Source organism: Saimiri boliviensis, chromosome 2 (assembly GCF_048565385.1).
Source record: "Saimiri boliviensis isolate mSaiBol1 chromosome 2, mSaiBol1.pri, whole genome shotgun sequence".
Taxonomy (NCBI): domain Eukaryota; kingdom Metazoa; phylum Chordata; class Mammalia; order Primates; family Cebidae; genus Saimiri; species Saimiri boliviensis.
Genome location: NC_133450.1, coordinates 74,394,874 through 74,417,341, shown reverse-complemented (window position 1 = coordinate 74,417,341; position 22,468 = coordinate 74,394,874). Strand labels below are relative to the sequence as shown.

Here is a 22,468-nt window from a genome sequence, read left to right as displayed (position 1 = left end):
GCCCCAGCTACTAGGGAGGCTGAGGCACGAGGATCGCTTGAGCCCAGGGAGACAAAGTTAGAGTAAGCTATGGTCACATCACTGCACTCCAGTCTGGGTGAAAAAGCAAGACCCTGTCTCTAAAAATGAGAGAGAGAGAGAGAATGGGAGAAGAGAAACCAAAAGAGTAACCAGCTCTTCATTCTACATCTAGCCCATGCACAGGCCTGGCAACAGGCGAACCTGGGGCTCTCCACTCTGATCTGGTCACTTTGCAACATAAAACACTTTGAAGCATGCTGTTGCTCCTAGCAGGGGATGAAAATCTTCACTTGAACTTAAGAGTTGGAGTCCGCTTCTTGCTGACCTCCACTTCTAATGTTGCCTACCTGTTCCAAGAGCCTTTTAGCTCCTCCAGATACAATGCTCCTGCCCACCGTGGGGCTGGTGCACACACATCCCCTCTCCCAGAGTGCTCACCCACACCCCAACAGCTATCACTACCTGAAAGCCTCCCTTCTCCAGATGGACACTCAAAGGCCACTTCCTCAGGGCAATAACTCTTAAGCCCCAGGTAGGTGCAATATATGCACCCACAGCACCCTTGACTTTTTCTTATAATGCTCACATGGTTGGCAAGTATGTATTTATTTACAAGATTATTTGTAGTTGCCTTTTAAAAAAAAATCACATTTAAGTTGATTCTCCAGATAGCAGGAGACCAGTTATCAAACAAACACTGAATCTCTTGCAGCTATTGTAGAAACAAAACTGGGCTACAGTGTCAGGTGAACAATAAAATCCTGACTCCCTTGGTGGACTCAGACCAAGGTCTTCCTGTAAAACCAAAATCTAGAAAAGTGGAAACTAGCAATTTATTCTCACAATTTTATTAAAAGTACAAAATGATATTCTGTGTGGGTAATGGTTGGAGAGGAAACTCATCAGTGGTTCCTATTTTTCTTCATTAGTGAATTAGGATTCACCAAGGCTCAAGAAACTTCCATAATCACATAAATCATCTTCTAAAGTTTCTTTCATAAAGCCTTGTAAATTTGGCATTTACAATAAAATAGTCATCTCTAAGATGACATCTTATTGTGAGATTGAAAAAATAAAAATGCCTGGTGATGGTTGCATAGTAATGTGAATGAATTTAACACCACTGAACTGCACACCTAAAAATGGTTAAGTAAACCATTTATGCTGTGTCTCAGAAGTTAAAAAATAAAAACGTCTGTGAAAGCACTTCATAAACTATAAAGCACTGTTCAAACATGAGGTTCTATGTGCTGCAGATGCTTCATCAAGACAATGACATGGTTATGTCATGATCATGTGGGCCATCATCTGGTTAGAACTGATTTCTCCCATAATCTCAAAGCTTCCTGAAGTTTGCTTGCTGGCCTTTGTAACCCTGGCTCTCAGCACAAGAAGTATTTCTTAAATAAATGTCTCTTTCCAGTCCATTCCTTCCCATTTTCACTTCTGACAACTTTCCAGTAAGACTGAGACTATTCCAATTCATTGATTCACTTACGGATTCATTCACTCTATGGGGATTCCTGGAGGGCTTGTGGGGTGCCTGGTGCTGGGTGCAGGAGTCAGGGACAGGGTGCGTCTTCTGCCTTCAGGGATCCATGGTCTAGTGAGGGAGGTGGATATGAATGGAAGCACTGCACTGGGTGTGACAGGTGCCTTGATGGAGGCATGAACTCAGCCTCAGTAGGTGACATCTTAGCTGGGTATCAAAGGAGGAACAGGATTTCCCCAGAGGTTCACATTGAGGCAGTGAGAACAGCAGAGTTGCCAGAGAGAACATAGTGTTCTAGAAAGGTTGAGGAGAGGGGATGCAAAGGTTGGTGGGGGTGGGGGGTAGGGGCAGACTGAGGGTGAATGGGGTCTGATCTTCATCTCTCAGTTGACAGGAAGCCATTGAAGACTTCAGAACAGGGGAGTGGCATGGTCAGATCTGAGTTTTAGCAAGATCTGTCCTGAGTGGTGGGTGGATACATTGGAGGAGGGAGACAGGGGGAGGGTAGGCCAATGAGGAGGCTGTAGCAAGAGTTCTGGCAAGGATTTTGATACAGTCCTCCACAGATTACATAGTCAAGAGTGGCTTCACAGTGGAGAAACCTGGAAGGCACCACCTGAACCAGTGAGCAAACTTAACATGGCCAGCCATGGGACAAACTGGTAGCATGTGCCTCCTGAGTCAATGCCCTGAGGAGGACGCAGCATCACTCTGTAGCATTACCACCAGAGGCACAGCCTGAGTCTAACAGTGCAGACAGCTGACAAATTCAAACTGGACCAGCTACAAAACTGGCCTGTCATCTTCAAAAGTGTTAAGGTAAAGAAAGTCAAAGAAAGACTGAGAACTGTTCTAGAATAAAAGGGGCTAAAGTGACAGGGCAATAAATGAAACACATGAACACGGATTACATTTTAGACAAAGAAAATAAAACAGCTATAACTGCACAAATGACATATTTTGAATATGAATTGTAAATTGGATAACAGTGTTAGAGTAATATTATTAATTTTTCTCATTTTGATAAACTATAGTTACATAGTCATTGTTCTTAGAAAATACACGTGGGAGTATTTAAAAGTGGGGAGCACAATGTCTCTAACTTACTCTTAAATGGTTTTTTAAAATGTGCACTATATAAAAATATAAATACATGTACATACATGCAGAGTGAATGATAAATATATTTACATATATACTCATAAACAAATGAAATGATAAAGCAAATGGTGATTTAAACAATAAATGGTAAGTGGATCTGGGTAAAAGATACACAAGAGTTCCTTACACTATTCTGGCAATTTTTCTATAAATTCAAAATTATACCAAAGTAAAAGATTACCTTCTCTACAATGTTAAAATAGAGTTACCATATGACTCAGAAATTCCACTAGGTAAATACCCAAGAGAAATGAAAACATACGTCCATACAAACACTTGTACAAAAATGCTCTTAGCAGCTTTTTTCATAATAGCCAAAAAATGGAAACAATCCAAATGCGCATTAACTAATGAATGGATAAACAATATATGGTATAACCATACAATGGAATATTATTTGCCAATAAAAAAGGAATGAGGCACTAATACAGACAGCACCACAGATGAGCCTCAGAAACATGATGTTAATGAAAGAAGCCAGGCTTCTTTCTTTTATATGAAATGTGTAGAATGCAAAAATCCATAGACACAGAAAGTAACTTAGTAGTTGCCAGTGGATAGGGGAATCGGGAAGAAATGGGAGAGACTGCTTTTTTTTTTTTTTTTTTTTTTTTTTTGAGATGGAGTCTCGCTCTCTCACCCAAGCTGGAGTACAGTGGTGCGATCTTGGCTCACTGCCACCTCCACCTCCACCTCCCGGGTTCAAGCGATTCTCCTACCTCAGCCTCCCGAGTAGCTGGGATTACAGGCACATGCCACCACGCCTGGCTAATTTTTGCATTTTTAGTAGAGAATGGAGTTTTGCCACGTTGGCCAAGCTGGTCATGAACTCCTCACCTGAGGTGATCTGCCCGCCTCAGCCTCCCAAAGTGCTGGGATTACAAGCATGAGTCACTGTGCCTGGCCAAATGACTGCTTTTGAGGGTGATGAAACTGTTCTAGAATGTACTGTGTTGATGGTGATACAATTCTATGAATATACCAACACCATTGAATTGTATACTTTAAATGGGTAAGTTGTATGGTATGTGAATTATGCCTCCATAAAAGTTATCTAAAAAGTAAAATACAGTCATGTGTTGCTTAATGACAAGGATACAGTCTGAGAAACGTGTCATTGAGCAATGTCTTCATTGTGTGACCAGCATAGAGTATACTTACACAAACCTAGACAGTACAGCCTACTACACACCTAAGCCATATGGTCTAGCCTACCGCTCCTAAGCTATACCCCTGTGCAGCAGGTTGCTGCAACACAATGGTATTTGTATATGTAAGCACAGAAAAGGTACCATAAAAATATGGTATAAAAGATTTTTTTAAATGGTACATCTGTATATGGCACTTAACGTGAATGGAGCTTGCAGGCCTGGGTGTTGCTCTGGGTGCCAGTGAGTGAGTGGTGAATGGGAAGGCCTAGGATATTACTGCACACTACTGTAGACTTATAGATAACTAGACTCAGGCTACACTGAGTTCAAAATTTTTTCTTTCTTCAATAATAAATTAACCTTGCTTACTATAACTTTTTCACTTTATAAACTTCTTGATTTTTTAATATTTTTGAGTCTTTTCTAATAACACTTAGCTTAAAACACACACTATTCAATTGTACAAAAATACTATCTTCTTTGTATTCTTATCTATAAGCTTTTTTTATTAATTTCTTTTTACTTATAAAATTTTTTTGTTAATTAAGACACAAACCACACAAGCCTAGGCCTTCACAGGGTGGGGATCATCAACATCACTGCCTTCTACCTCCACGTCTTCTCCTGGAAGGTCTTCAGGAGCAATAACAGGCATGGAGCTGTCACCTCCTACAATAACAACGCTTTCCTCTGGATGCCTCCTGAAGGACCTGCCTGAGGCTATTGTACAGCAAACTTTTAAAAAATATATAAGTAGGCTGGGCACAGTGACTCATGCCTGTAATCCCAGCACTTTGGGAGGCTGAGGTGGGCAGATCACGAGGTCAGGAGTTTGAGACTAGCCCTGGCCAACAAGGTGAAACCCCATCTCTACTAAAAATACAAAAATGAGCCTGGTGTGGTGGCAGGCGCCTGTAATCCCAGCTACTTGAGAGGCTGAGGCAGGGGAATCGCTTGAACCCGGGAGCCGGAGGTTAAAGTGAGCTGAAACTGTGCCACTGCACTCCAGCCTGGGAGACAGAGCAAGACTCTGTCTCCAAAAAAAAAAAAAAAAAAAAAAAAAAAAAAAAAAAAATATATATATATATATATATATATATATATATATATACACACACACACACACACACACATATATGTAGAAGGAACTCACTCTAAAACAACAGTTAAAATGTAGTAAATATGGCCCAGTGCAGTGGCTCATGCCTGTAATCTCAGCACTTTGGGAGGCTGAGGCGGGTGGATCATGTCAGGAGTTTGAGATCAGCCTGACCAATACAATGAAACCCCATCTCTACTAAAAATACAGAAATTAGCTGGGCACGGTGGCAGGCACCTGGAATCCCAGCTACTCGAGAGGCTGAGGCAGGAGAATCGCTTGAACCCAGGAGGCAGAGGTCCAAGATTGTGCCAGGCACTCTAGCCTGGGCGACAGAGCAAGATTCCGTCTCAAAAAATATATATATAGTAAATACATAACTCAGTAACATTGTCAGTTATTATCATTATCAATGTATGTACTGCCCATAATTACATCTGGTAGACTTTGGTGTGACCGGCAGTTCAGTAGGTCTGTTTACACCAGCACCACCACAGACATGTGAGTAACCATTGCACTATGACATTACCATGGCTGCAATATCACTAGGCAATAGTAATTTTCAGCTCCATTATAATCTTATGGGACCACTGTCACATATGAGTTCAGTCATTGACTGAAACATCTTTATACAATGCACGACTATATCACCTAAACATAAAAAATAAAATGAATAAAAGAAGCCCTGACAAGGAGTGATGAGGTCTGATGGGGGGAGCTCTTGGAGGACAGGAACCCCCATGCTTCTGGCCATCATGGGCACTCAGCCTTGATGTTCCTTGATGTGTGGGGGCCTCGCTCATCCTCATGTCCCACTGGGCTGGCCTGTCTCTCTCTCTCTCTCAGCTACTAACACCCTGTCTTCCCCCTTTTCCATCTTTCCCTTCGGCTGGGTGAGGCCCCCTCGGTTGGACACTTCCCTGCCCAAGGCCCACCTATGCTTTGGCAGCCCCCACTGCCTCTGACCACACAGGAGACACAGAGCCTCCGACTGCACTCACCTCCGGCTGAAGGCCAGGTCTATGACTCTCCGCTGCTTGTGCCAACGCTCGTAGTCGCATTCGGACACCAAGCCTTGGCCGAAGAGTCTGCAGGAGACACATTTGATGCAGGAAGGAGGGTGGGGGGTGGACAGTGGCTGCTGGATGGGCTTGGGGTCGCATTCTGGGATGATGAAATGGTTTTGGAGCTAGGCGGTGGCGATGGCAGTGCCACATTGTGAATGTACTGAATTCCACTAGACTGGACCCTCTAAGTTGGGGAAAATGGTGAGTGTTATGTGAGTTTTACCAGAATTTTAAAAATAACTTAAAAAGGAACATGATGATCATGTTACCCAACCTCAGCGACCCCCATATTTCCTGCCATCTAGAGGTTGAGGGAGAAGGAGGAAAGTGCTAGTGACAAGAGTGCGGACACAGTTTACAGGGCATTCATCACATGCCTGGCAGCCAGGGCCTCAATATTACACCCCACATTCTGGACCGCACTGGCCCTCACTCACAGAGGGCTCCCCTGGCCTCCCACCTGGGCCTTCCACCATGCCTCCTTACCTCTCACCAAACACAGTCTGGAGTGCACGGTACATCTTGGAGTCCTTGTTGTACTTGGTTGACATCAGGAACTTCTAAATATCCCCAAAAAACCAACATAAACTCATGCACCCATGAGTAGTTGCAAAACGCTCCTCTGAGACATGCCCCAAAAAATCGCCTTTGGCTGAGTGCCAGCCATGGTGTGCCCACTTCCCATGCATGATCCCACACAATCCTCCCTATCTTCACTTAATATCAGCCATGTGGGGATGGAAAGTGGGGCACTGAGGGGCGAAGTGATTTTCCTACGGACACACAGTAGGAGAGTGTGAGGAGGGCTTGCTCACTCCAGTGTCACACTTGGAACTCACGCCATATCACCTTCCAATGCAGCAAGACAGGAAAAGGCAAATGCTGCTCTGAAACAAGAGTGAGAAGAGGAGAAGCCCTTCTGGGAGAGGATGGGCTTCTGGGACACAGGAGGGGACACTTGGCATGAATTCAGTCTTGCTAGTATGCCCTCAACCTGGGCAGTCAAGGAAGACTCCCTAGAGGAAAGATCAACTTAACTCACCAAGAGCTGGATGGTAACAGTAGTAACATTAGCCAACAGCTCTTGAGGCAGGATTACCCGGTGGTTAACAGCGTGGGCTGTGTAGTCAGCCAGCTTCAATTTGGATCTGGGCTCAGCATCCCTGCTGCACCACGTACTAACTCTGGGACCCTCGATGAGTTACCTCCTCTGCCCGTTTCCTCATCTTAGGTGGATATAAGAAGAGTTCTTGCCCAGCAGGCTTGCTGTAAAGAGTGTCAGTTCTACATGAGAAGTGTTAAGAATGGTGCCCAGCACACAGCAGGTGCTGAATAAATGCCAGGTGCACAGCTGCACCCTGTAGTTCACTCAATGCCCAGTCAACCCAAAGTGCTAGGATTACAGGCATGAGCTACCGCGCCTGGCCACGGGTGTTGTTTTTATGCTCATCTTACATACAGATGGAGAAACTGAGGTTTAAAACTGGCCCAAGGTTACATACGTAGTAAATGGTAGACACAGGATTTGAATCCGGGCAATTGGCTGTGGCGAGAGGAAAGAGAAGACTATGATCCAGGCCAAGGGAGCACGGGTCCCCTGGCACACTCACACAGAGGTGCTGAGTGGGAAGGGGCTGCAGAGGCTGCGGGGTCTGGACCCCAGAGGCCGGCCCTCTGGGCTACTGCTTTATCCTGTGGGTGCCGAGAAGCAGTAAGAGGATGACGTGGCTGTCAGTTAAGCTGGTTGCTGCTAGCTTTTCTGAGATTAGCTCCTCGGGATCTAATATCAGTGTTTCAGCTGAAAGGAAGCCCTAGAAGTAGCTAACTTTGTGTCATAAACCATATTCCAGGGACCCCAAATGTACCCCAAACACTATCATTTGTAACCCAAGCTCTGTCCCACCAAGAGGAAGACCGCAACAGTAAATGCCCACCTTACAGGCCCCTCTCAAATACCCTAGAGTCACCTGAGGTCTAAGCAAGCCATTCTTAGATTGAACTGAGTATCCCTGCCATTAAGGCAGAGTGGCCTCCATCAGGGTCTGACCAGGTGACCTTCATATAGCCAGGCACTCCCATGGTCTGCTGTCCCAGAGGCTGGGGATTCTGTGATGGCCTGGCGACATAAATTGTGGGATGGGAGGGGTACACAGAGAACCCCCAGTACCTTACTGCTTCCTCTGGTCACACACACACTGATGGCACACTTCTACCCAGGAAGGAGAAACTGCTAAGGACTTGCCCTTGTGCCATAAACAACCAGAAAACTTAGGAAATGTATCAAATGTCTGCTTTTAGACACTGAACAACAGGCAGGGCAGGATTGTGAATGTCAAGGAAGGAGGAGAAAAATGTGAGACCTATGACCTAGGACTACCCAGCTTTCTACCCAGAGGTAATTCCAGGACAGCAGCACAAAGAAAAGAGACCTAAATGTAGTCCAACAGCCATGCCAAGTTGAATAGACGGAGATCAGAGTCCAGGCAGGCTGAAGGAGGCCAGAATTAATAGGACAAAGTACCAGGGGGAAGCTATGCATAGAAAGAGCTCCTGTGCAGAAATCTGCATGGGGCCCCTTGAGTCTTTGGATGTGTACCAATCTATGCAAATGTAGGGTGGAACTTCAGAAGACTGGCAAAAACAACTTCTGAGAAAAGGAGAATTAACTGAACAATTCTCAGAGCTTACACAGAGCCAATAATTATTCAAGTTTCTACTACCCAAAATAGATACACCTCAGACACAAGATCTTCAATAGAGGCCCCAGAACGGTCACTACTTAGCAGTGGGGCTAAACTAGCTCTCAAGTAAAAGTCTACTCTAGACCCACCCTTATAAAAGCCTTAAAGCAAGCCTGGAAAGGATCAAACTGATCTGTAAGTAACTTTATCATTCCTCAGAATGAAGTCAAACAATCTTTAAAGGAATATAAAAAAATCTAGTGCCCTAAAATGTAAAATTCACAATGTCTAGCATCCACTAAAAAATTATTAGACATGCCACAAAGCAAAATATTATGACCTATACCTAGGCCCAGATAATGGAAAGACAGAACTAGCAGACAAGAACCATAAAATATCTATTACAAATATGATCATGGAACCCACATATCTAAGAAATTCAAAGGATCACAAATATAATTAACACAAAGAAAAGTATACCAAATAAAGTACACCAAGGCAGATCATAATCAATGGCTGACATCAGTGATAAAGAGAAAAATCTTAACAGGAGACATAGATGAAGTGGTATAATATTATTTGAAGGCAGATTAAGATAAGTAAAGCATGATGTTATAAACCCTAAGACAACCACTAAGAGAGAAAGAAAGGGAACCAATAAGGTAATGGTGGTTAGCTGGGCATGGTTGTAGTCCCAGCTACTCAGGAAGCTGAGGTGGGAGGATTGCTTGAGCCCAGGAGTTTGAGGCTGTGGTGAGCTATGAAACTTGGGCAACAGAGTGAGATCCTATCTCAATCAATGAATAAAACAACAGTACAGAAAAAAAAAAAAAGAAAAATAAATAAATAAAATAAAAATAAAAAGATAACAGTAGAGATGAAACAGAATACTAAAACGTACCTAATCCAAAAGAAGGCAGCAAAGGAGAAAAAGGAAACAAAGAACAGATGGGACAAAGAGAAAACAAATAGTAACATGGTAGATGTAAACATAGCCATATCAATAATTACAGTAAATATAAATGGCCTAAGAACTCTAATTAGAGGTAGAGATTGTCAGACTGTATAAAACAGCAAGAATCAACTGTGTGCTATGTATAAGAAACCCACTTTAAATATAAAAATGCAGATAGGTTAAAAGTAATATAATAGAAAAAGATAAACCATGCAACACTAAGCATAAGAAAGCTGGAATGAAGGCTGGGCACAGTAGCTCATGCCTGCAATCCTAGCACTTTGAAAGGCTGAGGTAGGCATATCACTTGAGGTCAGGAGTTCAAGACCAGACTGGCCAACATGGTGAAACCCCATCTCTACTGAAAATACAAAAATCAACTGGTGGTAGGTGCCTGTAATCCCAGCTACTTAGGAGGCTAAGGCAGAACCCAGGAGGTGGAGGTTGCAGTGAGCTGAGATCGTGCCATTGCACTCCAGCCTGGGCAACGAGAGTGAAACTCTGTCTCAAAAACAAAAAGAAAAAAAAAAAGAAAGAAAGCTAGAATGGCTTAAAGTAGACAAAATATATTTGGGGTAAAGAATGTTATTAAGAACAAATATGAGCATTTCTAAGGATAAAATAGTCAATTCATCATAAAGATATATCCATACTAAATGTGTACACACCTGATAATAAAACTTCAAAATACTGGAAGCAAAACTAATAGAACTGAAAGTAGAAATAGATAAATCTATGATTATGAAGGGTTCAACAGTCCTTGCCCTGCAATTGCTAGAGAAATAGCTAGAAAATTAGGAAGGATGTAAAAGATTTGAATAACACTGTTGACCAATTTGACCTAATCAACATTCCTAAAACACTTTGTTCGACAATAATACAATATACACTCTTTTTAAGTGTTTATCAACATTCACTTTAATGAACCATATGCTGGGCCATAAAACCAATTTCAATTAATTTAAAAGGACTGAAATCATGATGATGAGTATTCTCTCTGACTTTACAGAATTAAATTAAAAACCAATGACAGAAAAATATCTAGAATATTCCCTAACATTTGAAAATTGGGCTGGGAATGGTGGCTCATGCCTGTAATCCCAGCACTTTGGAAGGCCAAGGCAGGCAGATCGCAAGATCAGGAGTTCGAGACCAGCCTGGCCAACATGGTGAAACCCTGTCTCTACTAAAAATACAACAAATTAGCCAGGAATGGTGGTGCACCATGCCTGTAATCCCAGTTACTCAGGAGGCGAAGGTTGCAGTGAGCAAAGATTGCACTGTTGCACTCCAGCCTGGGCAACAGAGGAAGACTCCATCACAAAAAACAAAAAACATACATCCAAATAATCCATGGTTTAAAGGAGAAATCACAAAGGAAGTTAGAAAATACTTTGAACTGAATGAAAATAAAACATATCAAAATTTGTGGTAAACTTGTGCTAAAGCAGTATGCTTCGAAGGAAATGTATAGCTCTAAATGCTTACACTAGAACAGAAAAATGTTTAAAATCAATTGTCTAAACTCCATCCTAAATATCAGAACAAGAACAAATTAAACTCAAAGTGAATATAGAAAGGAAGTAAGAAAGAGGAGAAATCAGGCCAGGCTTCGTGGTTCACGCCTGTAATCCCAGCACTTTGGGAGCCTTAGGTGGGCAGATCACCAGGTCAGGAGTTTGAGAACAGCCTGACAAACATGGTGAAACCCAGTCTCTACTAAAAATAAAAAAATTAGCCAGGAATGGTGATGCACACCTGTTATCCCAGCTGTTCAGACGGCTGAGGCAGGAGAATTGCTTGAACTTGGGAGGTGGAGGTTACAGTGAGCTGAGATTTCACCACTGCACTCCAGCCTAGGGGACAGAGTGAAACTCCATCTCAAAAAAAAAAAAAAAAAAAAAAAGGAGAAATTGGCCAGGCGTGGTGGATCACCCCTGTAATCCCAGCACTTTGGGAGGCTGAGGCACGCACAGACCACCTGAAGCCAGGAGTTCAAGATCAGCCCGGCCAACATGGTGAAACCCCATCTCTACTAAAAGTATAAAACTTAGCCAGGCGTAGTGGTGGCTGCCTGTAATACCAGCTCTTTGGGAGGTTGAGGCAGGAGAATCACTTGAACCTGGGAGGCGGAGGTTGCTGTGAGCCAATATTGCACCACTGCACTCAAGCCTGGGCAACAGAGCAAGACTTCAACTCAAACAAAGAAAAAAAGAAAAGAAAAGAAAAAAGAAAGAAAGAGAAAGGAGAAATCAACGAAATAGAAGACAGACAAACAATGAAGAAAACCAATAAAACCAAAAGCTGGTTCTTTGGAAAGATAAATAAAATTGATAAACCTTTTAGTGAATGGATCAAGAAAAACAAAACAAATTACTACCTCAGGAATGAGAGAGGAAACATACCACAGATCCTAAAGACATTTAAAAAATATAAGAAAGTCTTATGAACAACTTATGCCAATAATTTAAGCAATTTAGGTGAAGTGAACAAATCTCTTGAAATACATAAATTATCAAACTCAAAAAACAGAAAATCTGAATGCCATATGTCAACTAGAGAAGAAAATCCTGAAATACACTACAACATGAATTAACTTTGAAAACATTATGCTAAGTGAAATAAACTAGCTGCAAAAGGACAAATACCATATGATTCCACCTGTATGACGCAAATAAAGTAGTCCAATTCAAGAGATGGAAAGCAGAATAGTGGTTTCCAGGGTCTAGGGAGAGGGAAATGGGGAGTTATTGTTTTGATACAGAGTTTCAGTTTGAGAAGATGAAAAAGTTCTGGAGATAGATGATGGTGATAGATGTACAACAATGTGAATGTCTTTAATGCTGCTGAACTCAACACCTAAAAATAGTTAAAATTGTAAATTTTATGTAAATTTTATCAAAGTTTAAAACATACAATGTAAAAAAAATTAAATTTATAACTTAAAATGCAATAAGAATTTCCCTCAAAGAAAACTCCAGGTCCACATGACTTCACTGGTGAAGTCTATCAAATATTAAAAGAAGAAATAATATCACTCCCATATAAATTTTTACAGAAAATAAAGGAGGAAGTTACCACTTCCCAACTTACCCTATGAGGTCAGTATTAACCTGATATCAAAACCAGTCAGACACTTCAAGAACCAAATAAATACAGAAACAAAAACTCTTAACAAAATATTACCAAATTGAATTTAGTAATATATTAAAAAGATAATATATCATGACCAGGAATGCAAGGTTGGTTTAACATTTGAATATGAATCAATATAATTCACTATATCAATATATATCTTTAAACTTATTTTCTCATGAAGCATCACAAAAGTCTTCTCGCATGGTTTTTGGTAGCATGCTTTAACAAGTCTTAAACTGTGTCTATGTTTGAAATTAAACTTTTTATGAAAAATTGTTTTTAACATTCTGCTAGAGATTCCTGATTATTCATTCAACCCGTCTCCTGGTCTTGACCCTAAGTTGTATTTTATCCCTTTCAGAGTCATCACAGCCACCCTCCATTCAAAGAATTGCGCCACACATCTGCTGTGCACTCATGATGAGAAAAAATGTATCATTTTTATTGAACAATTGCTGTGTGCCAGGCAGGAGCTAGATGGCTCATTTATATTACTTTATTTCTATTCTTACAACCACCTTGTAAAAGAGGCATCACCTCTATTTCACAGATGAGGAAACTTGGGCCCAGAATGATTAAGTAACCTGTCCAAGGTCCCACAGCCAGTTGGTAGCAGAGCCCAGAGTTGAGCTCAGTTCTGCCAACACCATAGCAGATGCCCAGTCTTAGAACTTTCAAGGCAGACATGACAGACAATGCCACCTGCCTTGTTTCCTCTTTTATATTTGGAGATTGAGTCTCACTCTGTCACCTAGGCTAAAACGCCATGTGACAATCTCAGCTCACTGCAACCTCTGCCTCCCAGATTCAAGCGACTCAGCCTCCCAAGTAGCTGGGACTACAGGCATGTACCACCATGCCTGGCTAATTTTTGTATTTTTCGTGGAGATGAGGTTTCACCATGTTGGCCAGGCTGGTCTCGAACTCCTGATCTCAAGTGATCCACTCATCTTGGCCTCCCAAGTAAGGTGTTGGGATTATAGGCATGAGCCACTGTGCCTGGCCGCCCCCGGCGCCCCCCGCTTTTTTTTTGAGATGCAGTTTCACTCTTGTCGCCCAGGCTGGGGTGCCATCTCTGCTCACTACAACTCCACCTCCCAGGTTCAAATGATTCTCCTGCCTCAGCCTCCCAAGTAGCTGGGATTACAGGCGCCTTCCACCATGCCCAACTGATTTTTGTATTTTTAGTAGACATGGGGTTTCACCATGCTGGCCGAGGGACTAATAAGAGTCCCTACTCCTATGAGTCAGTAATTGTGAAGTATATAGAAAAGTACCTAGTAGCACTGTTTAAAGATGTTTGACATTTATTTGTTAAATAAACTGATGAATTTTTAATTCCCATCACAGCCCTGGAGATAGGGTTATAATTCCCATCCCACAGATGAAGGAACTGAGGCAAAGAGAGGCAAACTAAACGTGTGTGCACTAGTTGGGCAAAACTTCCCACCCAAATGGGAACAGCAAGGTTCCCATCTATTCCCCACATCAAATAGCAAGCCTTGCAGGAGCCCTCAAGCAGCGGGTGCTTAGAGGGAAAGATGCCATTCCCTTCTGGATCTTGGGGAAAGCAGCCCAAATGCACCCAGCTGTGAAACATTCTTCCAAAGTCTCTGGAACCAGGCTTCACTCCCCCAACCCAAGAAAAGGGAGGGAACTCCCCCGTGGAAACCACTCTGCCTCCTACCTTAACCGAATCAGGGCTTGTAATGATGACTGAGGTTTTATGGAAGACGTTGACCCGCACAACAGGTCCATACTTCTTAGCCCTGAAAACCAAAGTGAGCCGAAGGAAGCTGTCAACCACCTGAGGTACGACTATCACCAACCCCGCCCAGCAGAGAAACAGATGTGTCCCATCCCAGGAGGTGCTAAATGCAGGCTACCAAAAGAGTTTTGTGCTGGGGCTCAGGAGCCTTGGGGGCAAGGCTCTGCCCTGTTGCTCACTTGCTGAGTCACGTCCTGAGCCTCAGTTTCCTCTGCCATGGAATAGGGTTGCAAACACTGCTTCTTTGATTGCCCCAAAAGGTTGTCCTGGGAATCAAACAATTCACATCTTTGAAAATGCTTTGAAAAGTATAAAAAGTGTCACACCAAACAATGACTGTTACCTCGTCACACTCCCACCCAAATTACAGATGAGGAAACTGAGGCTCAGAGAGCGTCTGATGGCTGGTCTAAGGTCTTGCAGCAGGTGAACTGCTTCCAAGCCAGCCTCACCTGCCTCCACTCAGGGGAGAAACTGCCGGGGCTGGGAGTAACCTGGGCTAGGGGAAGGTGAGCCTGGGAGTCTGTGTGCTGGACTGAGTCGGGGGAGCTGCCCCAGGGGAACCTGGAGTAAGGACAAACAAGTGACGAGTGAGAACCCACCAATCCAAAAACACATCTTGGAGCACACGGCCACCAACCTCATCCTTTTTCCAAAAGCAGGGGAGGTGTCCTAGAAGGAAACTAGAAGAAATAGGAAACATTAGGCTTACCAGCACTCAACAGGAAAGAACGTTCCCTTCCCCCAAGGTCTCATCACTAGGCCCACTTCACAGACGGGAGGACTGAGGCATGGGGAGGTTACAGCACTGGCTCAGGGACACCAGGCAGTAAGAGTGAAGACAGAATGCAAACCCAGGTCTGATCAGCTCCAAAGACCCCCTTGGAGAAGAAACAGTTGTGTTCCTCTCTGTCTCCCTGGCACAGAGGCTGGGGGCTGGCAGTTAGAAAGGACTCAATAATATTGTATGGAATCACCCTCAGATGTTCCCTGATACTGACCACGCCGGGCACCTTGCTAGGCTCACCCCTCCAACCTCCCCACATGGCTGATCAGTCTGTTATTAACCATATTATATAGGAAAGCCGAAACGGAACAGTGAAGTCATTTGCCCACAATTGCAAAGCTGGTACTAGGGCTCCCCAAAAACCCTTCTCAGCAGGAGATGGTTTGGTCATATAAATCTGCTGTGTGTTCACCAAATTGTAAACACGCCAGTACAGTGTCATCCTGAAGTTCATTCCAAGGGACCCATGACTTCTTGTCTCCTGTATGACTTTATTCTTACCAAGCTCACTGAAGCATTCCCAATGGGTGACAAAATTGCATTCTCCCAGGGAGAGACAGAGAGTAAATACAGACAGTGTCAGAGGGTGATAGGAGAAAGAGAACCGAGTACAGAGAAGGTGTGCTGGGAATGGGTGTGTGAGTGGCCATTTAAAATCCATATATGACTAGTGTTCCATTATTGGAACGCTAAGCTTCTGGGAGTTATTTTTATCCTACTGCTCAAGGTGATCACCAAGGACTGATTTTTCAAATTCAAAAAATTGCAATCTCAGGCATAAATGTTCCTCTAAGAGGGTGGCTTGTGAGATGAGACCTGCAAGAAGCAGCGGACTAGCCTTCCAGCCAATGGGAGCAGCAAGTGCCAAGATCCTGAGGTCAGAGCGTGCTGGGACAGCGAGGAAGCCCGTGTGGCTCCAGCAGAGTACTTGAGGGAAATAGAGTACAGGGTAGGGTCACCAAGGCTGGGGGTGGGTCACATAGAGCCTTGTGGGCTGTGGTCCAGATTTTTACTTTGACTTTGGTGAGCTGGGGTCCGCTGGAAGGTTTTGAGCAGGGCAGAGATGGGATCTGACTTGGGATCTGACTTGGATTGCTTAACCAGAGTAGGGGAGGAAGCAGGGACAGTAGTGACGGGGGTGGGGGCTGGGAGAGGTGATGAGGGCTCAGAACAGAGCAGGGCAGTGGAGGCAATGATAAAAAGGGGTCAGATTCTGAGCGTACTGTGAGGTGGAGTACTGGAACGTGCCGTTTGGCTATGCGCATATGAGGATGGCTCTGGGCTTTTGGCCTGGGCTGCTGGAAGGATGGATGGAGCTGCTGTTACCAAGATGAGGAGGCGCTGGTTGGGGTGGCAGAGCCGCTGTGCCCACCCCTGCGATTTACCAGGGCTGTCTCTGTCTCTGCCCACAGGAGATGAACCCACCTCGAGCAGCCCTCCACCATGACCCCAGCCCCTCCATTTCCGGGGGAGCTCTGGGCATGTGCTCTGCGCAAGTACCCAGGGTTCCCAGGGAATTGCACCTCCGTTTCTCCAAGAGGTAACCTGCTTTACTGGTTTACCTTCTTTCTCTATCCACTCCCCTCCTCCTACCATTCAACCTGGCATCATCCCCCACTAAACTACTTACACTTTATTTCTTATCTCAAGATCAGCTTTGGGGGGACCAATCTCAGACAAGCAGATGAAATTTGGAGCTTGGCTTGGGACTAGCGAGGTTTGTGGTGGACTACTGAGCAGGAAGTTAGACACTTAGACCTGGAACCCAGGGAAGGGCTCTAGGCTAGAGACATAAATTTGAGAGCCCACAGGAGGGAGGTGGTATTTTCAGCCCAGTGACTGGATGAGACCACAAGGGAAGGGTGCAGACGAGGGAGAGGAGCAAAAACTGAGCCATCACTGAGAGGTCAGGGGCATAGGGACAGCCAGCCAAGTGGACTGAGCGGGAGCGCTGGGGAGGAAGGAGGAGAGCCAGGAGAGCGGAGTGAGAGGCCAGAGGAGGACGCGGGACCAGGCAGAGGAGGCATCGGCTCTGCCCAGGCTGCTGGGGGCCAGGTCAGACGAGGATCCAGGGCGACATGGAGACCACCGGGAGCCTAGCCCCAGCAAGTTTGGTGGAGAAGTAGGGGCAGAGAGAACCAGAGGGAAGGAAGGGGAGGCCCAGAGACAGGCAGCCAGCCAGGTGGCTTACCACAGGGGGCGGCAGCTGCGGGGAATGAGAGGGTGAAGGGAAAGGTTTTGTTCCAAGCTTTGAATTCTTGCATATTATATAAAAATGAGGATGATGCAGAAGAGGAGGAAAAGTGCCAATGGGGGTGCTCCGGGCAGGGCTGCTGAGCAGAGGGGGCAGGCTGGCCTGGGCTGACCCTCCCAGAACAGCTGGAAGATGCGCGTGGGCCTGGGGCGGGAGGTGGGCAGCTGCTCAGTGGAGCCCAGGAAGGAAACTCTCACTGGCTGCTCCCTTTGCTCAGGGAAGTAGGAGGCAAGAATAAAAGCTGAGAGTGCGGATGGAGGGGGAGGTGACGGGGACTGAAACAGGAAGGCCGCTGGGAGAGTGGGTGAGCAAACGCCCTGGGGAAGGAAGTGCAGGGCGGCCGCCGCCCACCGTGGAGGCCCACACCAAGTGAGTGGTCTTGAACTTGCCGGAAGATGGGCTGTGGACATCGCACATGACTGGATGTATTTCCAGAGTCATCTAGTCTCCTCACTATCACTTCCCAAAGCTCACGTTTTGGGGGAATGTTCTCAGTTTTGAGTCACTTAAGTGAGGACAGAGTCAGAGCCCAGAGCTTCCACACTAATCCCTGAGGTTCCCTGCCACATGGGAAGGAAGGTGAGTGCCGTCTCAGGAAGGCAGAGGGCAAAGAGAGGGGTGGGGCCCCCATGTCCCGGCAAGAAAGGGAACAAAAACCCATTCCTCCCAGCACCTGCAGGGGGCGCTGGGGAGGCGACAACAGAGCAGGAAGACCCAGGTGTTACAAACAACCTGTTAAGGATGACACCGTGGCCAGATGTGGGGACTTGTCACTCAGTGTCCCGGCATACAGAAGCCCACTTGGCATGTCCCTACGATAAACTGGATGTGGAAGAGCATCCCTGGGAGAGAGGAGAGGCAAAGCTCCCTCCTCCCCATCCCCTGCAACACCACAATTAGCTGAGTGGGGACCCAAGCTCTCCTGTGGGCAGAGAAAGCCGTGGCCAGTAAACAGGGCAGAGGCTATCTGGAGAGCCCACTGTGAAGCCACTTAGAGGATGAAGGGAATCCCTGCAGTGGTGGGGGAGCCGGCTATCCACTAAGGGTAAGTGTGAGGGTGAGGAGCCATCATTGTGCCTCGTGCCAGAGGGGCAGAGTGGCGAGTGCTCAGCTGGGCACCCAAAGCCCACCAGACGCACCACCCGGCGGAGCTAGCTGTGGGGCTCCCCCAGGGCTGCCCGCCTGCTCCTTGTTGAACAGCCCCATCCCAACAACTGGGCAAGTCGGCGTGGAGCCGGCACCGTCCAGGAGTCAGTTTATCCCCAAATCAATAAAACTTTGGAGAGAGAGAGAGACCTTTCATTGTCAAGTTTACATCCACTCCCACACTACCAGGAGAGCAGGGGCTGATAAGGACAGTTAGAACAGTGACAGAGAAATGAAGAAGCTACAAGTGTCTGTGTGGGATCGGAGTGTGGGGGTCTGAGTGTTCAGCTGTTACACGGATCGGTGCAGTAGGATGTTGGAAGAAAAGCACAGAGGAGGGGCACTCAGGGAGGCCTCCTGCAGAGCAAGGAGCATGAAGAGTTGCCTCCTACAGTGAGAGGGTTCCTTGCCCACCAGCTCGCAAAGCCCTGGGGGCCCTGGGGGCAAATGTCACTACTGGAGACTCAATACACGGATCTCTCATCATCCGCAGTGTCGCCACTCATAGTTTAAAGATTCAGACTTTTAATATCGAAGCATCAGGTTTCTGCTAGGAGAGGTTCCAGAACTTTCATTTAATGCAGTTTTATATTTGACCACTAACAAATTTTTAATCCAAAATCTTTTTATATATGCATTGTTCAGTTCACCTCCTTAGAATAAAGAGCCAAACCATGATTATATTCATCCTCCTCCCACTCCTCCCTCCCCGCCCCACACACTCAGGTCACATGTAGACTCTGTGATATAAGATTTGGGAAGAATTTATCCACTAAAAGGAAAGAAATAAGGACACATGCTAGCACATGGATGAACTTTTGAAACATTATACTAAGTGAAAGAAGCCAGACACAAAGGGCCACATATTGTGATTCCATTTATATGAAACGTCCAGAATGGGCAAATCTATGGAGACAGAAAGCAGATTCATGGTTGCCAGGGCTGTGAGGGGTGGGGGAAAATGAGGAGTGATGGCTAACAGGTATGGGGTTTCTTTCCGGGGTGACCAAACAGTTCTGAAATTGGTGGCGATGTCTGCACAGTGCTGTGAATATACTAAAAACCACTGAATCGTACACTTAAGAATAAATTTTACGGAATGCAAGTTACATTTCAATTTTTTAAAGATGATTTAAGTTCTGCTTCTCAAGACACAGAGACCAGTACAGGTCATTTGAATTTATGAGAAAACTAAGTGATGATGGAACTTATCAGAACAAGCACCAAACTCATTCAATTCTAAGTGCTGACAGTTGATTTGAAAACTTGAGAGGGTGATAGTATACATAACAGAACTTATGGGAGATGTCCACCATGCAACCTTGAATTGCTATTGATCATGTGTCCACTATGCATGTACTGCTGTGCTACATGTCAGGGATGCAGCAGTGACTGAGACAGACGAGGCCCCTGGGAAAGACAGACACTTAACAAGAGCTTGCACAAATAATTCCCCAATTAACATTATGCGGTGAAGGAAAATTACAGTGACTTCAGGGTTTATAAAATGAACATAATATGCTCCCTGAGGAGTCAGCATTGAAGCCAAGCCTGGAAGGCTGGGGGAATAACCATCCAGGTAAAGTGGAAGGTGGAGGAGCTAAGCAAGAAGAGAGAGCACCAGGAGGGCAGAGAGCCAGCAGGGAGAACAGTTGCCTCCCTTGGTCACCAGCCACAGACATCTTTCCTGAACCCATCAAGTAGAGATTCAGGCTTCTAACACCAGTACATCTGGCTTGTGCTAGAGATGGGTGCTTTCCAGAATGTTCATGTCCTGTGATTTTAAAAAGTGTGTCTAATACCATTGTTTAGTCATTCATTCAACAAATATTTATTGAGCATCTGCAACACGCCAGGCACTGGGGATACATAAGTGAACAGATTGTCCCTGTCCTCCCGGGGCTCACATTCTAGAGGGGGAGACAGACAGTCAACAGGTGAACAGTCAACAGGTGGGAAGAAGGTAACTTCAGAGGTGATGGCCCCTGAGAGGTCTGGGGCTGGGTGGTCTTTACACAGGGTGCTTGAGGAGGCCTGCATGAGATGAGCAGAGGAAGAAGCCCGCCAGGCCCAGGCTTGAGCAAAGGACCCTGGGGGCGGGAAGCTGCGGGGGTGGGGGGTGGGGGTGGGGGGTGGAAGGAAAGCTGCAGCGGTTGGAAGCTGCGGGGTGGGGAGGGGGAGGGAGGAGAAAGGCTGGGGGCAGCAGTGAGTAAGCAGGAGGGAAGAGCAGGGTACAGAGTGGGTTCTGAGAGCTCGGCAGGGGCCTCACGGGCCATGCAGCCGACTTAATTTAGAACTGCATTTAGTTGTCAAGTGATGGGAAGCCCTTGGAGCAGAGAAACGACACATTTAATTTAAGCTTCACAAAGCTAAGCTTGGGGTCGGGGGCGGATGGCAAGTTGTGGGGGGGGGGTGTGAGTTGGGTGGGGGCGGGGACCAAGAATGGAATTGTAAGTACTAAGGAGAAGACAAATGGGGTGTCCCAGAACAGAAATACAAACAAAAGGAAATATGACTGAAGTACAGTGTGCTCCAATCCAGGCTGACCCTGTCCCAGTCCCAAAGTTAACAGCGCTCACTTTGGAGGCAGGCTGACCTGGGCTTAAATCTAGGCTTACCAACCGTGTGACCTTGGGCAGGTGACTTCGCCTCTGCGCGCCTCAGTCTCCTCGTCTGAACGATGGGGTAACAATAGCGCCTACCTGACAGGGCTGTCGCTGCCATCGCGTTTGTGGGGCCCAACTGTGCGCGGTGGGCGCCCAGCAGCTGCTGCGGCTGTGAGTAATTTGTTACTAAGAATAGTTAGCGCCCCTCTCCGGGCCGCCGTCTCCCAGCGGCCGCGCGCACTAGGCGAGGCCAGACCCCCGGCCTGGACGCCGGCTTAGACGCGGTTCCCCGGCCCCCAGTTCCAGCGCCCCAGCCAGGCCCCGCCCCCAGCCCCGCTCACCTGGGCCGCGGCGGCCCGGGGATGTGCTCGTAGCGGCTGCGAGCGCGGTGCACGAAGGTGCAGCAGAGGCCGAAGGCTAGCAGGACGGCGCTGGCGAGCAGCAGCAGCCCGGGGCTCATGGCTCCGGGACAGGCCAGGCCGGGGTCGGGCCGGACGCCGAGGGGGCCGGGAGGCCGCGAGCCGACTCAGCTGTCAGCGCCGCGCGCCGCCTCGGCCCCAGGCCAGGCGCGACCCAGCACCGTCCCCGCCCGCTCGGCTCCGCCCCCGCCAGCTCCGACCCCTCCCAGGGCGCACCGTCCCCGCCAACCACGTCTCCGCCTCCGGCTCCGGCGCTCAAGGCCCTCCCCCGCCCCGCCCCGCCCCCCAAAGCTCCGCCCCAATCTCCTCACCGCCCCAGCCCGGGCTCCGCCCCGAGCGTGTAGTCTCCACCAATCATAACTCAGCTTCTGGCTCAGCCCCCCAGGCTCCGCCCCCACCTCCTCAGACTCAGGCCCGCCCCGGCAGCAGCTCCGCCCATAACGCGTTGTCCCTAGCAACGCCGATCCTCCGCGCTCGGCCCGGCGGCGGCGCGAAGTCCTGCTGGCTGGCTCCGCCCGCTCCGGCGCCTCCAAATAACGGCATCTCTCCGCGCGCGGTCCTAGGCCCCTTCCTTTCTCCCTAAAACCTGCCCGGAAACCCCATTCCAGCCTGCAAAAGTCCGCATGACGCCTACTGTTCCCAAACTTCTTCAGGGAACCCCTGCCCCCCAAAGTTGTTCTCCAGATATCCCTGGGCGCCTCCTCCGCCAGGAAGGTCCGCGCG

The 22,468-nt window shown here is 46.8% G+C and overlaps 1 protein-coding gene across 2 annotated transcripts in view; it reads right to left on the bottom strand.

Annotated features, from left to right (window-relative positions):
- Window positions 1-21,998, bottom strand: part of CYP46A1 (cytochrome P450 family 46 subfamily A member 1) — a 41,831-nt gene extending 19,833 nt beyond the window's left edge. The window contains exons 1-5 of one of the 2 annotated variants that reach the window (XM_039469485.2): window positions 21,668-21,998; window positions 15,136-15,216; window positions 14,453-14,534; window positions 6,478-6,551; window positions 5,926-6,012 (exon numbers count right to left, since the gene is read on the bottom strand). In XM_039469485.2, coding sequence (XP_039325419.1) covers window positions 5,926-6,012; window positions 6,478-6,551; window positions 14,453-14,534; window positions 15,136-15,216; window positions 21,668-21,786 — 443 coding nt within the window. In that variant the 5' untranslated portion in view covers window positions 21,787-21,998. The remainder of the gene's footprint in view (window positions 1-5,925; window positions 6,013-6,477; window positions 6,552-14,452; window positions 14,535-15,135; window positions 15,217-21,667) is intronic. The other variant, XM_039469484.2, reaches the window with a different exon arrangement.
- Between the last annotated feature and the right edge of the window lie 470 nt (window positions 21,999-22,468).